General features: G+C 37.0%; 1 protein-coding gene and 1 non-coding gene across 3 annotated transcripts; one reads left to right on the top strand and one right to left on the bottom strand.

Moving 5' to 3' along the window:
- Positions 1 to 82, top strand: trnal-aag (transfer RNA leucine (anticodon AAG)). Its single transcript has one exon. It is a non-coding gene; the product is annotated as a tRNA-Leu (tRNA).
- A 6,327-nt stretch (positions 83 to 6,409) lies between these two features.
- muc3a (mucin 3A, cell surface associated) lies at positions 6,410 to 16,743 on the bottom strand. Of its 2 annotated transcripts, none has more exons than XM_059509403.1 (11): positions 16,395 to 16,743; positions 13,712 to 13,827; positions 13,522 to 13,583; positions 13,335 to 13,400; positions 12,982 to 13,112; positions 12,829 to 12,879; positions 11,930 to 12,110; positions 11,573 to 11,734; positions 10,944 to 11,029; positions 7,087 to 7,244; positions 6,410 to 6,772 (listed from the first exon to the last, which is right to left on the bottom strand). In XM_059509403.1, exons 1-11 carry the CDS (start codon positions 16,528 to 16,530, stop codon positions 6,728 to 6,730), a joined length of 1,194 nt encoding a protein of 397 aa, XP_059365386.1. In that variant the 5' UTR covers positions 16,531 to 16,743; the 3' UTR covers positions 6,410 to 6,727. The 2 variants fall into 2 exon arrangements, with proteins under 2 accessions (XP_059365386.1, XP_059365395.1); XM_059509412.1 differs by having other exon boundaries at positions 11,930 to 12,104.
- Positions 16,744 to 17,133: the final 390 nt, after the last annotated feature.

Below are 17,133 nucleotides of genomic sequence, written 5' to 3'. Positions count from 1 at the left end.
GGTAGCGTGGCCGAGCGGTCTAAGGCGCTGGATTAAGGCTCCAGTCTCTTCGGGGGCGTGGGTTCGAATCCCACCGCTGCCAATGATTTTGAATGCATGACATTGACTTGGTCAAAAATAAAGCTTGGCAGTAGAGAGAACATTTTCAAAAACCATTTACAGCTCTCGTGAAAAATACACACGTCTGGATGTATTCATGTGGACGTTCCAACAAAGGCGCAAGTGTTTTCCCGTACTGATTAAATATCGGATCAGACGGAAATATATCATTATTCAGCCTACGAAAATAAAGAGATAAATACATAAAACAGACTTAATTTCTGTTCCAAGTATATTGCAGTTCAATGTCACTTTAAACAGGTGCAACAGACGAATATTGCGGAGAGAAAATTAACTTTCATGTGGTTTGAGCGGTCTCTAGTGGTGTGTTTCACAAACGTGCAACCTATGCAAGTAAATCTTCTGCAAGTATAAACAAAAGTTGAGTGCTGTTAATGAACGCTTAATTTTATTTTAATTTATAAAATAATTTAATTTAATAATTTTCATTTATCTTAATTTTATTAATTTCATCTTCTATCTATATCTTGAAAAACATAAATGAGAAGGGCCCATAGGGACCTTTTGAAAACCGTGCAAAGTGCAAACGCATTTCAGTCTCGTGTGTTTTTACCCTTTTTGTGACTCGAAGTGAGATATGGATACTACAGGGGGCCTGGGCCAAATGGCACCATAAACCCTCGCGGTCTTCCTCTAAATCCGCACTTTCGTGACGTAATGCCGCTTTGACTGTCGGGTAGAAGGGCTCGGCAGAGGTGTAGCTCGAGGGCGCATGACGACAACAAGGGGGCGCTCGCGAGCAGCCTTCTGAACGCTGAAATGACAAATGCGACACTCTACGGTCTCGTGGAGCCACTTTGGATGAAAGCAAATTTTGCATGTCATTCGGAAATCAAGGTGCCAGAGTCTGGAGGAAGACTGGGGAGAAGGAAATGCCAAAATGCCTGAAGTCCAGTGTCAAGTACCCACAGTCAGTGATGGTCTGGGGTGCCATGTCAGCTGCTGGTGTTGGTCCACTGTGTTTTATCAATGGCATGGTCAATGCAGCTAGCTATCAGGAGATTTTGGAGCACTTCATGCTTCCATCTGCTGAAAAACTTTATGGAGATGAAGATTTCATTTTTCAGCACGACCTGGCACCTGCTCACAGTGCCAAAACCACTGGTAAATGGTTTACTGACCATGGTATTACTGTGCTCAATTGGCCTGCCAACTCTCCTGACCTGAACCCCATAGAGAATCTGTGGGATATTGTGAAGAGAAAGTTGAGAGACACAAGACCCAACACTCTGGATGAGCTTAAGGCCGCTATCGAAGCATCCTGGGCCTCCATAACACCTCAGCAGTGCCACAGGCTGATTGCCTCCATGCCACGCCACATTGAAGCAGTCATTTCTGCAAAAGGATTCCCGACCAAGTATTGAGTGCATAACTGAACATAATTATTTGAAGGTTGCCTTTTTTTGTATTAAAAAACACCTTTCTTATATTGGTCGGATGAAATATGCTAATTTTTTGAGATAGGAATTTTGGGTTTTCATGAGCTGTATGCCAAAATCATCAGTATTAAAACAATAAAAGACCTGAAATATTTCAGTTGGTCTGCAATGAATCTAAAATATATGAAAGTTTAATTTTATCATTACATTATGGAAAATAATGAACTTTATCACAATATGCTAATTTTTTGAGAAGGACCTGTAGATCATAATTGTAATGGAAAAACAAAACAAACAAAAAAAAGCTTTTTAACATCTTAGCAAATTTATTAAAAATAAAAACTAAAATAATTCCATTGCGTAAGTATTCATACCCTTATCTGGGACAGCTGAAATGTAGCTCAGGAGCATTATTTTTGCTTGTAGATGTTACTACACTTCAAGTGAAGTTAACCTGTGCAAATTCAATTATAATGGGTATGATTTGGGATGGTACACACATCGTAATAAAAGGTCTAACAGCTGATAATGCATGTCAGAGCATGTCAGAGTTCAGGGAAAAAATCTGCTTCATTGAAGGGTCAAAGAATCATGCAGCAGTCTCTGTTTCCTTTAACAGGAGAATTTTGAAACAACCAGGACTCTTCCTAGAGCTGGCCTCCTGGACAAACTGAGCAACTGATGCAGAAGGGCTTCTTTTGTTAGTGTGGTGACCAAGAACTCACTCTAGTTGAGCTCCATGATTATATGTGGAGATACGCTTGGAATTTACCAAAAAAACACCTAAAGGACCCTCAGACTCTGAGAAACAAGATTCTCTGGTTTGATAAACCTCAACTCTAAGCATGTTGGAAGGAAACCAGCTCTGCTCATCACCTGCAGAGTACCATCATACCAAAGGTAAATTGTGAGGTAGCAGTCTCATACAGTGGGGCTGTTTTTCAACAGCAGGGACTGAGTGACTCGTTAGAGTAAAAGGAATGCTCAGTGCAGCAAAATATAGAAATAGCCTTAATGAAAACCCAGTCCAGAGCATTCAGAATCTCAGACTGGGCAGAAGGTTGATCTTCCAACAGGACAGTGACCCTAAGCACACAACAAGAGTGGCTCTGACAGCTCTGTGAATGTCCTTGAGTGGCCCAGCCACAGCCCAAGCTTGAACCCAATCAAATATTTCTGGAGAAACCTGAAAATATGCACCTGCCCCCATCCAACTAGACAAACATTGAGAGGTGAAGAGATGAGGAAAAGGATGGCAGATAAATGCCAAATGCTGATGAGCAAAGCTTGTTGTATCCAATAAAAAAAAGACTGTAAAGGTGCTTCAGCTAAATATTTATTTAATGGTATGAATACTTTCAGTTTTTTTATATAAAATTGCTTTGTCAGTATGGTGCATGGAGTGTAGATTTGGGGAAAAAACTAATTTAAAGAAGTTTACCATAAGGCAGCAACATAATAAAATATGAAAAAAATGAAGGCACTGTATAAACCTTGATTGCATGTACTCCACAACTTAAGGTGAATTTCCACCACTTAAATCTCTAAAACAGGAAAGTTGAATTTTTTTTCTCAAAGGAAAGTGTGTTTTTTGAAAGCAAGTTTTAAGCTTAGTTGTTGTTAAATGTGGTGGACATTATTCTTTTTCATACAGCAGGCATTTTGGAAGTAAGTGGGATATGACTTTTATGTAATCAGCAACTATGAAACCTCCATTTTCGTCTTCGAACTGGACCGTCACACTTTCTGATTAAAAACACTGAGGAAGACCCGAGAATGAGTTCCAGATCCCTCTACAAAATATGGAATCGCCATTAGATCTGACTGAGATTCAAAAGAAAGTTTCCCAATGTTCTCTTGAAGAGGTAAGCTCATTGATACCAAAATATATTTTTGATAGATTTGAGAAATTACACTAGACACCACATCAAGAATTGTACAAGTTCACCACAATAATGTAAATGGAAAATGTAAAATTAGTTATGCATTTGACTGAAGATCCTTAGTAAGTACATTTACCAGACTAAGTGGAAAAATTGTGATGTATAATAATTGTATTTGACAATGAGGTTATTTACCTATGATACTTTTGAATTGCAATGATACATGTTAATTACACTGATGCTTATTCTTGCTCCTTATGTATGTAATTTCAGCAGCTGATTCAGTCATTTTCTTATGATGCTTATTTATGACTCCTATATATAGCACACCTAGATAACAAAGTACTCAACACTTGTCAGCCAGTTAGTGTTCAATGTTCTACTTATTTTATTACCTTTATAATCTTAATCACTCTTATAGCAGATAAAATGTTGCATAATTTTTAGTTTGTTTTTAACTTTGTCATCAGATGTACTCTGACCCTCCACATCCCTTCATACAAACAACCAGCTTTCTCCAGTCTACCCTCTGTTGAAACCCCATCTCGGCCTTCTACCTCAGACATGAGCCCAAATTCCAGCATTTCTACTCCCTCCGTTGTGCATATTAAGTATTCATATTGTTATATATAATAAATATATGTACAATTCAGAATAAGGATTCTGATCAAGTAAGTTAAAAACAGTTTGCTGTAAAAAAAAAAACACACACAAAAAAAAACAAGACATACAAACATTAATAAATGTAACATTAAATATTAAACCAAGTTTTTAAACTTTAGAATGTGGGTAATGTGAACAACCATAGTTTCCCGTTTGTACACTTTCGAGATTATCACCACCAGTTACTCACCTCTGATTGGGGTCCTTGGAAATATAACCTGAATGCAGTTGACATCCCATGTTGATGAGAGAAATACATTAAATTTATGTTTATAATTGTACATGTGACATACCCAAATGGTGGAACAATGTTCTGAAGTAAATTAAATCGGATGTATGGATTCTTGTAGAACTTGGCTCAAGGCTTCAGAGGCCAGAGTTCCAGAGTTATGAACCAAAATTCAAATACAGGTGCATCTCAATAAATTAGAATGTCATGGAAAAGTTCACTTATTTCAGTAATTCAACTCAAATTGTGAAACTCATGCATGTTGTTTAAGTCTTTGGTTCTTTTAATTGTGATGATTTTGGCTCACATTTAACATTTAACTAAGGTTCTAGAGTCTGGAGGAAGGATGGAGAAGCTTATAGCCCAAGTCGCTTGAAGTCCAGTGTTAAGTTTCCACAGTCTGTGATGATTTAGGGTGCAATGTCATCTGCTGGTGTTGGTCCATTGTGCTTTTTGAAAACCAATGTCACTGCACCCATTTACCAAGAAATTTTGGAGCACTTCATGCTTCCTTCTGCTGACCAGCTTTTTGAAGATGCTGATTTCATTTTTCAGCATGATTTGGCACCTGCCCACACTGCCAAAAGGACCAAAAGTTGGTTAAATGACCATGGTGTTGGTGTGCTTGACTGGCCAGCAAACTCACCAGACCTGAACCCCATAGAGAATCTATGGGGTATTGTCAAGAGGAAGATGAGAAACAAGAGACCAAACAATGCAGATGAGCTGAAGCCCACTGTCAAAGAAACCTGGGCTTCCATACCACCTCAGCAGTGCCACAAACTGATCACCTCCATGCCACGCCAAATTGAGGCAGTAATTAAAGCAAAAGGAGCCTCTACCAAGTATTGAGTACATGTACAGTAAATGAACATACTTTCCAGAAGGCCAACAATTCAGTAAACATGTTTATGTTTTTTATTGGTCTTATGAAGTATTCAAATTTGTTGAGATAGTGAATTGGTGGGTTTTTGTTAAATGTGAGCCAAAATCATCACAATTAAAAAAACCAAAGACTTAAACCACTTCAGTCTGTGTGCACTGTGTGCATTTACTTAATACATGGGTTTCACAATTTGAGCTGAATTACTAAAAAAAATTTACTTTTCCACGACATTCTAATTTATTGAGATGCACCTGTACTTATAGCGCAGCCTAATGTCTGCCAGTTGTGTAAAGCGTTTTTTAATGCAGGAAAAGAATTATGAACAAAACGCTACACAAACAGAAGGGTTTACCCCTAGTAAAACATAACCTTTAGAGTGATTTACACTACACAAGTGAGTAATATGTTTGCACAATGACCCATGAGTCTCATTGCACCACGGAGATCTAGGTACATCAAGTTAGGTGATGCTACCATTTGTAACATTTCTCAATACTGATTGCAGAGCAGCAGATTATCAGTTTCTTTTTCCTGATTATCTGTTCGATGTGTGGCGTCGCACCCAACAACAACTCACCATCCCTCACATTGTCTGACATGCTGTTGATGATAAGATATCTGAGATAAAGCAGCTCACTTTGTGAAACACTAGGTTTAGATACAAACACAAACACACACAACGTTTTGGAAAGTTGAAATCACAGTTTGAAAGCAATTATCTTAAAATCTTGACTAGCCATGTTTAAAATGTTGAGGATAATTATTCAGTATTGCCAAAAAAAGTAATGTAACAATGTAATCTGAAGGGAATAAACTGAGGGGTAGAATATATAGTGAGGAAGCCCCATTAACAGTGCTTTTGTTGTGTGCCTGTGAATAGGAAAACATTAAAAAGTAGTGAAAATAACTAATCAAGAGGCATGAAAATAATTGGGAATACTGTTTTGTGAAGATTATCTGTCCCTCTCTACGAGCTCATGATATTTGATGTTTTGTTATAGTGCAATACACAATATCTCAAGAATATCACTTTGTTGAATTTGATTGCATTTGCAGAGGAAAAAGACAAGCAACTGAGAATATAATTTATTTGAACATAAGCAAGTGTCAATTTACAAACAGCGTGTGGAGTATAATAATAAATAATTTGCGGTTAATATGTAATTTACAAACAAGTTTATATTAATGCACTGTCATAATGAATAAAAAATGATAAGGAGCAATAAAGTAAAACGATAAGAAAAAAAAGATAACTACAAGATATCTAACTTTACTACATTGATTATTTTAATAACATATCCGAAGATAAGCAGGGCATATCTGAAGTTCTACTGCTTCTCTTCATCATATCATGGGATATAACACAATATGGTCAGATTATATTACACACATTGAGGAACAGAAAATGTGCAGAATTGTACAACTGCTAAATTGTATGGTTATAAATACAATACTCAGCAACTGATTAAGTTCTGATGGATCAAGACTGTATTTTAAAAACAAACAATAGATACATTCAGTATGTCATACAAAGGTGTAATGCTTGTGTTTCCAAACACATAGAATATTAAGTTTCAAAAGATGAACGGATGTGAGGTCTGTCCATTTTCATCTGTTAAGAAAATAACAAGGAGTGAGGAATTATGGAACAGCCACGACAGTGATGCTGTTAAAATGCTTGTCCATTGAATTCAACAGAAAAATAATTAGTTATTTGTAATGAGTATCTTCTATGGAAATATTTAATTGTGTATAGGTCAGAAATTAAAATGTGTCTTTTCTTTATTAACCAGATAGTGAATTAAGAAAGATAATTCTAGTGGAGCTCTGTTGCTGGATGTAATAGCTTAGTTTTGTGTTTATTGACTATTTGTAAGAACAACATATGTTGCAAAATGTATATTTGTGTATCCTCTCAGTACTCACAAACTGATCCCTCTGAAGATACCGGAGATCAATACTAGGTTCAGGAGAGAAATTCTGGGTGTAAGACTGATTTGCAGAGAAATATGGTTTATAGTTTCCAAAACTGTCCTGTGTATGTCTGCCTCCTGGTGAGTATACTGGGTTATCATATCGGTCAGCTGCAAATATAAAAAAAAAAATCATCAGAGACTTTTTAAAGCATAAAATGAATATCCCATGAGAAAAAGAAAACAGACTACAATGCACTTATTGGACTGAACATCAATAGAAAAATATATACCAGTCAAACTCTTGGCATCAGAACGATTTTTTTAAGCTTTTTATAGGAGTTTCTTATGTTCATCGAGGCTACATTTATTTGATCAAAAATACAGAGAAAAAACTATATTTTAATTTTATAATAAATATTATTTAGATGTAAAATAATGTTTTTCTATTTTAATAAACATTAAAATCTAATGTGCTCCTGTGATGTAAAGCTGAAATAGGGAAGTTGTGGCCTAATGGTTAGAGAGTCAGACTCCCAATCGAAAGGTTGTGGGTTCGAGTCCTGGGCCGGCAGGAATTGTGGGTGGGGGGAGTGCATGTACAGTTCTCTCTCCACCTTCAATACCACGACTTAGGTGCCCTTGAGCAAGGCATCGAACCCCCAACTGCTCCCCGGGCGCCGCAGCATAAAAGGCTGCCCACTGCTCCGGGTGTGTGCTCACAGTGTGTGTGTGTGTGTTCACTGCTCTGTGTGTGTGCACTTCGGATGGGTTAAACGCAGAGCACAAATTCTGAGTATGGGTCACCATACTTGGCTGAATGTCACTTCACTAAATTAATTTTAGCATCATTACTCCAGTCTTCCGTGCCTCATGATCCTTCAGAAATCATTCTTATATTCTGATTTAGTATCAGTGCTGGAAACTGTTGTGCTGCTTAATATGTTTTTGGAACCTGTGCTACTTTTTTAATCAGGATTCTTTGATGAATAAAAAGTAAAAAAGAAGAGCATTTATTTAAAATAGAAATCATTTCTAAAAATATACGCTACCGTTCAAAAGTTTGGGGTTAGTACATTTTTATTCTTTCTTTTTTCTTTTTTTAAGAAATTAAAAGTTTTATTCAGCAAGGATGTGTTAAATTGTTAAAGGGTAACTAAACCCCTGGTCACAGCCTGACTCCACCCACTGACAATATTTGAAAAATGCTGAAAAGTGGGCAGATCACAGCGGAGATAGAGGGGGACGAACCTAGGGCGGGGCTGAGCGAGTGCGGCGTGATCCTGAGACTCGCAGTGACGGATTGATTGACAGCTGCTGTCAGAGACGCTAAAATGGAGAGTGACTGTAATGACGCAAGTGGCTTTCGAGGTGTCTGTTCATATCAATTCGAGCCACTGGCTCAAACTGCGGTCTTAACTCCCGCACCGCGTCTCTTTTCAGCGCGAGCTGTGTGGAGAAGCCCATTTCCACCTCCATTGCGTTGGAGAAGCAATCCCGTGTAAAATGCAGTTTGCACACTCGAGCTCTAGGCGGGAACTTGCGGTCTTCCAGGCCAAGTGCATGCAACCACTGGCGCCTAATTTTAAAGTCTGCTGGTAAACTATGCAGTCCAGCAGTGCTGTAGCAACCAGCAACACACCTCCGTACCATCCTGACCACTGTACTAAATACAGATAAATCTACGCTAACTTGAAGATCTTAATAACTATATAATTGCTATGCTAAACAGATGCTATAATAGTCTATCCTGGTCGTTATCAATACTGGCAATTCCAACTCCTGACTCACTACAGTGATTTTGACGGAACAAGATGGTTTTATACTGCCAAGGGCGTGGTAGCTCGTACCAAGGGGCGTGGTGAGCTGGAAACTGCTTGTGTCACCTGCCACCACTTATGTCACTTGCCACCGCAACATCCAATAGGAAAAATCAACTGCAGTAGCCACCGTTCAACCTGAAGAGGGCAGCACTCAGACGTTTTTACACCATATATTGTAGAATTAAAACACTTTATACTCAAATGTCAAAAAAGTTACTCGAATCGATGAACAGCACTAATAAAGCCCCATTCTTATAGATCATTAACTAAAAAAAGTTGGTTTAGGGTTTAGTTACTCTTTAAGTAAAGATTTATATTTTGAAAAAATGCTGCTCTTTTTCATTTTTTATTCATCAGAGAATCCTGAAAAAAGTTTCTCAATCACAGTTTCCCAAAAAATATTTGCCAGCACAGCATTGGTAATTCTAACAATAAATCAGCATATATTAGAATGATTTCTAAAGGATCATGTGGCACTTTATACTGGAGTAATGGCTGATGGAAAATTAGGTTTGCATAACAGAAATAAGTTATATTTTAAAGGATATTAAAATAGAAACCATTATTTAATATTGTAATAACAATTTGCAAGATGATAGCTTTTTTCTGTATTTTTTATTCAAATAAATGCAGCCTTGATGAGCATAAGAGACTTCTTTAAAAAACATTACAAGTCTTACTGATCCAAAACTTTTAAACAGTAGTGCACATTTGTTGCAGCTTGCTTAGTTTATTCTCAAACGTACAGAGAAACTCCTGAGTATGCTTAAATATGTACTGCTCATCTTTACTATTGAAATTAACAGCACTTCACACACAGGCTGTCTGCTCCAATATAGTTTTACATCCTTATCTCTTGGCAAGTTTATATTACATCACAACAGGTTCATTAAATATGTAGCCTAATTTAACTTTTTTTTTTGTTCTTCATTTTGGAATAATATACTGCATAACAGTAACGTGCGGTGAAATCTTGTTATGGGTAGGCTGTGACCTATCAATGTGTGGAATATATGTTCATATATTCATTCAGTTAATTTAGCAACCCAAGTTCATTTTAGGCATCATCAGATCGCTGCCTGCATTCAGCAAAGTCAGTCATGTGAGGCTAATGCACAATCAAATATAATAATCAAATTAATGGACACATCTATCTTATGACTTATACAACAAACAAATGTTTTGTGCGGGACACAGAGAAAGAGGCGGCGCGGCAGCCTAGTCACTCCATCAAAATGCGCAAACGCGCACAGACAGCCACGGCGCACACACACACACACACACTTTTGGTCTGGTGACGGCGCACCAGGCTACAGTCAGAAAACATTGCGTCAGCAGTACAGCTTTAAAGCTGTAAAAAACAGCTTATTCGCTCCTACAAACTAGGCGCACACACCGACACGCAAGTATAGGCTACTAGATGCTAGTATTCGGGAAGCGCGCGGATTGAGTGAGAGCGAGTAGATCACGTGACATGAAGCAAGCTCGGTCTCTGCCTAAATGTTGATAATTCAAGACAGCATGAGAACTGACTGCGCATGCGCAAATCTACATAAACTACGTTCTATGGACCAAAGAGGCACCGCTCACCTCTGCCTCAATGGCCATGGCTTTTGAATTTCCTGCATGAAACAACGGTTTTTAGGAGCAAACAATGGCAAAATGAGTATATTATGTGTATTCCTGAAAATTTTTGTTACAAAAAATAATATTTGGAATAAAATTAATGCAATTAATAATGTGGTGAATTAATAAAGCTCTTGGAATTAATAAATGTAATGTCAACATTTCCTTTGGTGAGGCACTGCCTACCCTGCCTACCCTGACCGCACGTCCCTGATGCATATTATACTTGTTTAATACCAAGTGATTACAAAACTAATTATTAACAGTATTGTCAATTTTAGAAAATTGTACACAAAAGAAATAATAATTTGGTGAATGGTTCAAATACAGGTTATAATTGTTGAATGATGCAGAAAATGTATGTTTTTGTTGTGTATGTATGTCAAATGTATGTATGTTGTTTTGTTTTGTTATTTGATACCTGTGTATGATGTTTTCTTTTGTGGTGGCCATTCAAAGTCATCCTCTAACCATTCTTTCACTAGCTCTTGCTTAATGTCCTTGTTCCTGTGAGATGGAAATAAAGTTATGGACAGGAAGGTATAAAAACACATTTATTCATGAAAACACCCTCTTTTGTCCGACACAAATACTACATTGACATATAAATGAAAGATTGTTCACAGATTTTTAGGGGGGCTGATTTGAATCACACAGGATAGTAGTCGTCATATATTTCAAGAGTACAGCTAAATAATCAAATAATATTAGAAATGCGTCAAATTAACAGTAAACAGCTCCAGGCAACCTGCTTTTCTGGAAACATGGATTTTTACAATTTTACATGATGTTTATCAGGACATTCTGGCAGGCCATCTGTCTGTTAACTGATGATCAACAGATAACAGGTGATGTCACAGTTCAACGATCCAAAGGACGGGAGTAAATTATTCTGCAGGAGAAAACATGCCATCTGGAATGTCCCAGTCAATGTCCTGACCTCAACATGATTAAATTGCCTTGGCATGACCTCAAGAACACACCACCAGACATCACAAGTACATTGCTGAACTGAACCAGCAGTTTAATAAAATGCATGAAATTACTTACCTCTTTACCGTCCGTTTGTTTATAATTAGATAAGCTGTCAGGAATGCTACAGTTAATACCGCTATGGCTGCCACTGATCCCAATCCAGCATAAAATCCAATTTTGTGCACCTGTAAACTGCAATCCACTCCCAAGTACCAGAAGTCATCATTGTAGCGGCAACTAAAGCAAAAATGCATTGCAAGTCCTTTTAGATTTTCAGAGAAACATCTGCATATTTTTGTGCAACTTTTGATTTTGTTTCATTTAAATCAAGTTTACAGTCCAGATCTTTAACCACCACACCCCCTAAAGAAAGAAGTACCTCTCTTTGTCAGTCAAGTCTAAAAAATATAAAATTAAAACAAATGTACATACTAGCAGGTTGGGCCCTGAGAAGAAATTTCACAGGTGCCGAGGTTCTCACAAATCGTTGCATTACTATGAAATCCATTGCATGGAGTCACACATTCCACTTTGCCATCCAGGTTAATTGGTTCATAATATTTTTGGTAATCTTCATGAATTCCTTCCAGTGCCTTGATACACACCTCTTTGACTGTGGAAATTAAAAAACTGTAAGTCATAATAGATAAGATAAAATGAATAAATTAAAGCATTCAGACACTTAAAAAATTCCTTGATTCGAATAAAAATCTTATGTTAATTTGGCTTGTGCTTGGGACCATTCGACTGTTGAAACTTCTCTTCTAAGATTTCCCTTTATTTTTCAAAATCCATTATTTCTTCTCTTTTAACACAATTATTAAAGATCAAAAGCAGCTCCACAACACCATGCTGTCAACACTGTAATTTGATATAGATATATGGTGTTTTTAAGGTTTGGCTAGCATAAAATTCTCACTTTACATATTTTGGTCTCACTGCACAACAGCAACACTTTTTTGCATTTTGTATACTCCAAACATGCTTTCTTTTTCGAATCTACAAGGAGTAAAGAAAAGAAACACCCCCGTTTAAAATAATCACATTTTGTTGCTTTTTGCAGCATAAAATAGACGGACACACTTTTTGTTTTACTTCAAAGTTAGTAAAGACAGCATATCCCAAGAAACTAAAGGCTGTAATTAAAGCAAAAGGTGGTTCAACAAAATACTGACACAAGGGGGGTGATCCTTTTTCCAACATGTTGGTGTTATATCTATCACCTGGATGTTATAAGTTGCATTGAGTAAATACTGCTGGATAAAACAAAAACTCACTATTCTTCTTGCTCATAGCACAGTAAGTTTAAATACAAGTTACTGAAAACTCACCATTGAGATCAGTCTTTGATGCAGTGGCTTTATTTAAAACCAATTCTGAGGCTAGAATAAAAAAAAATAAAAAATATAATTTACAACATATAATGTATAATAATGTATACAATAACCATTTATTTCAAAGGAAAAATGCATATGATGATCTACCTGAATTGTTTTTTATGTCATCAAGAACGCCTTTCACTTTCTCGACAATATCTTCATAAGTATATGTGGGGTCTTTGACATTTTCAATGTTAAGAAGGATATCGTGCTCAACTTTCAGACTAGCCATATCACTTCAAAGAAAGAAAGAAAGAAAAAATATAAAAACTACCAGTTTAATTATTTGTTTATTTTTTTAATTGGTGTGTTTTTGGGGGGGGGGGGATGGGGGGGGGGGTTAAAGCTGTAAATTTAGGTTATCTTGGATTGTGGCTAAAATACAAGGTTTTGACTGATTTAAGTAAAAGTATTTGTTACTGTGTATATGTTTGGTTTATTACATTTTGTACTGTTACCTTTTAGTTTCCTTCAAAGGCAAGCTTCTTTTTCTTCTTTGACTACCTGGTAATGGTTCACCAGCACTTTGACATGAAAAAAAAAAAAACGATTGAATTGAGATTGAATTAGGACTTAATAGTCAGTCATTATAAGGGAATAAATATAATTACAAAATAGCTTGTGATGTCAAAGTAGATGAATTACCTTAGAATTATGTTCTCCACACGCAAAAAATTGGGTATTTCTTTTTTATAAGAGTTTACCACCTATAATTGAATACAATATATTTGTAATAAATTAATTTTTTTTGTAAATTTATGCAGACAAATCATCACTCAAAGTTTCTGGGCAATAATATTTAAGTGATCAAGCCATCTAAAACCACAATACTTACTGTTCCGTTAAATCTTTTAAAAAAAAATTGATATGCATCTGATGATGTGTTTTTATGGTCATCTGTAAATGTTTCATTTATTTCCATCGTAATATTGACTGTCCTTTCAAGGACATCTGAAACAAAAAATAAATGTAATTTTAAAACAAACAAGTATATAACTTTAAAAAATATATATTTTAAGAAAAGTATTAGTGACAACTAATACAAACTACAAAGGGTATCCGCCTGTCTCATGTAGCCTAGTGGATGTGTTTTGTAACTAGGTATCTGTTGCTTTTACAAAACTTGGAATTATGCCATTTTTTAACTACACCTTTATGCAGATTTGAAGAAATTGTAATGCACTAAATTCTAATTAATGAGATGGATCCCACTGGCTCGCAGTAACGTCTCGGTTGCGTATGTAACCCTTGTTCCCTGAAGGAGGGAACAGAAACGTCACGTCACGTCACGAGAGACCAATCTACTTCAAGTGTAAACTAAATGAGCCAATGGATGTTGTCATGCGATGATTGCATCCAGCTGCCGCTAAAATCACAGCGTGACCATAAAAATACAGCTGGTGCAATGCATACCAGGTTTTTGCTGAGGAGCCGAGCCAGGAACCCGGCCGCTTAGCGGTGGTACAGCAGTCGTGGGGACAGGACGAGATGTCTTTGTTCCAAGACTACTAGAGATGCATCGATCCGATACTCGGGATTGGTATCGTCTCAGACACGGGCATTTTCTGTGGATCGGTATCGGTCAGACAAGACCAATCCAAATCCGATATTGTGCGTATACTATTCTCTGTTATTGTTGAGACCCCCCAAGGTGCAAAAACATTGTAAAGCATTAAAACGTTTTTGTGCACTATATTTCAAGTGTTCTGAAGCTGTTCCATTGTTCAATGTGAGGTACAGATTAATACTTAAGTCATTAAATTTAAGTTCACCTAAACACGTCTTTTCACTGCGGCTGTCTGTCATCCTCCATTCTGCAATCAAACTGAGTGTTGTATTCGGTTACTACAGTCAAAACGATGAAACTCTCTTCAAGAGCGCACAGTAACTGAGGTTCAAAACTGTTCAAAGAAAAGGCTCAATAAACTAATGACTGATTTAATACACTACGTATCAATAACTCTTTTCTTTGTACTAGTGATGTCCGGTCCGATTTAAACGGTTCTTCTTAGTGAACCGGTTGAACCAGTTCATCAAATCGGACTGAATCGTTTGAAACATTTTGCGTCTCCAGTAAGCATTAATCCACAAATTACTTAAGTTTATTCACCTCTTTTAACATGGTTGACACTCCCTTTGAGTCAAATTTTGAGTCCTGGAGTAATTCATTTATTCAAACAGTACACTGACTGAACTTCTGTGAAGAGAGAACTGAAGATGAACACGGGCAGAGCAGCATGTGTGTTTGTACTATCTTTTCTATCTTGATTCGTAGGGCTGCTCAGCCTGCACACTGTGACACTGTGTTGTTTCAAGCTTGTTATTCTGCGCACGGGATGCGCATAAGTGCTCAGTGCTGCTCTATATTGGTGCATTAGTATTATAATACTTTTCTGTGCAATCAAAGATTATTAATATATTTTCTTATTCTGTCCTAACTATCACATGTTGCTGCCTTTATTACTGTGCTATACATTTAAAAGAAACATCTTTTAGATTTCTATATAAATGTATATACTTATTTTCACAATACAAAGAGCAATGTGTAACATTTTACCAGGTTTTAGACATTCACTTTTATTTGTAAATAAAATTTGTAAATAAAATATTTCACTAGATTTTATAAAATTATTGTGCACCCTTGATTTTTCTAGAGTATAGTTTGCTGCTGAACTATCCACTAACCTAGTTTATAATAGTATTTTTTTCATAGTTTGCGATTATATATTTTTTCAATTGTTATTTTACATTCAAATGAAGTTGTCTATACGTAGTAGATATAGACAAAAGAGTGACGATCAGGTCAACACAGAGAAGTATAGAAATGCTACATTGAATTAAAAAAAAACTGCACTGGTATCGGATTGGAGCGGCATTGGCAGATACTCAGAATTTTCTGTATCGGATAGGTTCTGAAAAAATTGTATCGTTGCATCCCTAATCCCTACCAAAGCGGCATGGATGCTGCCCCTTCCATTGACTGTGTGAGCCGCCTGCCCCCCTCACTGTTATTGTAACACTACCCACTCAGTGAGATTGGATAACACTGGAAAAACATACCCATACCACTTGGAACAGGAACGTTGCAAAGCCCCATCCTTCCAAACAAGTTTTCAGGTGGTTGTGTGTTCCAAACAACGCGGTTGTTTTTCATCTCCGCGGGTTGAAGTGACCCCAATCCCAATAACATGATATTTAGCCCCTAAAATGCAAATTTTACCAAGGGAACCCCACCAAAAAATGTGTATTTTATCGCCCGGAACGGAACGCGATTGGGCTAGTTTTGAGAAGTAATTGGGCAGGGTTTTTTTGAAAACCTGGCAATCCTGATCTGAATGCACGTGCTGGAGATATGTTAATAATCACAGAAGTGCCTTTACTGACAAGATGCGCATGAAAATCGCATTCGGTTTTTTTGCACAGCCCTAGTTTACAATCTAAGAAGATTGGTCTCTCAAAGCAAGATCCCAGTTTGTCAGTCACCAACATTATTACAAAAACTGATTTGATAGACAGACCTGGAACAATTTCAGTTACAACAGTACTGCATTGTCTCCCCGTAAAACCTTTTGGACACAAACAAGCCTTGTTGTCTGGTTGTGGAGTTCCACCATTTTCACACTGAATAGGTTTGACAGTTGTGGTTTTGGTCATTGACGGAGTAGATCTTGTTGTTGTTGTTATAACTTCTTTTGTAGTTGTGAAATCAGCTGTAGTTGAGGCTGGATTTGGCGTAGATGCACTGTCTTCTGTCACAAGAGTGGTGTCAGCTGTAGTTGCAGCAGGATCTGTTGACGTTAAAGCAGAAAGCTCTGTTGTACTGTCATCTGGAGTTGTAGATGTTTCTGCTGTATTTGATGTTTTTTCTGTTCCCGTGACATCAATAGTTGTTGAAATATCTGATGAATCAGTGGAATTAACTGTAGTTGCAGCAGGATCTGTTGACGTTACAGTAGAAAGCTCTGTTGTACTATCATCTGGAGTTATAGATGTTTCTGCTGTATTTGATGAATCAGTGGTGTCAACTGTAGTTGCAGAAGGATCTGTTGAAGTTAAAGCAGAAAGCTCTGTTGTACTGTCATCTGGAGTTATAGATGTTTCTGCTGTATTTGATGGTTCTTCTGTTCCTGTGACATCAACAGTTGTTGAAATATCTGATGAATCAGTGGAGTCAACTGTAGTTGCAGCAGGATCTGTTGAAGTTAAAGCAGAGAGCTCTGTTGTACTATCATCTGGAGTTATAGATGTTTCTGCTGT

Source organism: Carassius carassius, chromosome 2 (assembly GCF_963082965.1).
Source record: "Carassius carassius chromosome 2, fCarCar2.1, whole genome shotgun sequence".
NCBI classification, from domain to species: Eukaryota; Metazoa; Chordata; class Actinopteri; order Cypriniformes; family Cyprinidae; genus Carassius; species Carassius carassius.
This window is presented reverse-complemented; position numbering and strand designations above follow the sequence as displayed.

What these genes read in the sequence shown, in the direction of transcription:
- muc3a (XM_059509403.1), bottom strand. Translation starts at nt 16,530, where the DNA reads ATGACCAAAACCACAACTGTCAAACCTATTCAGTGTGAAAATGGTGGA. An exon ending in GTGGAGAACATAATTCTAAG is followed by an intron (nt 13,401 to 13,521) that starts GTAATTCATCTA and finishes TTCATGTCAAAG; the next exon opens with TGCTGGTGAACCATTACCAG. An exon ending in ATCAAAGACTGATCTCAATG is followed by an intron (nt 12,111 to 12,828) that starts GTGAGTTTTCAG and finishes TAATTTCCACAG; the next exon opens with TCAAAGAGGTGTGTATCAAG.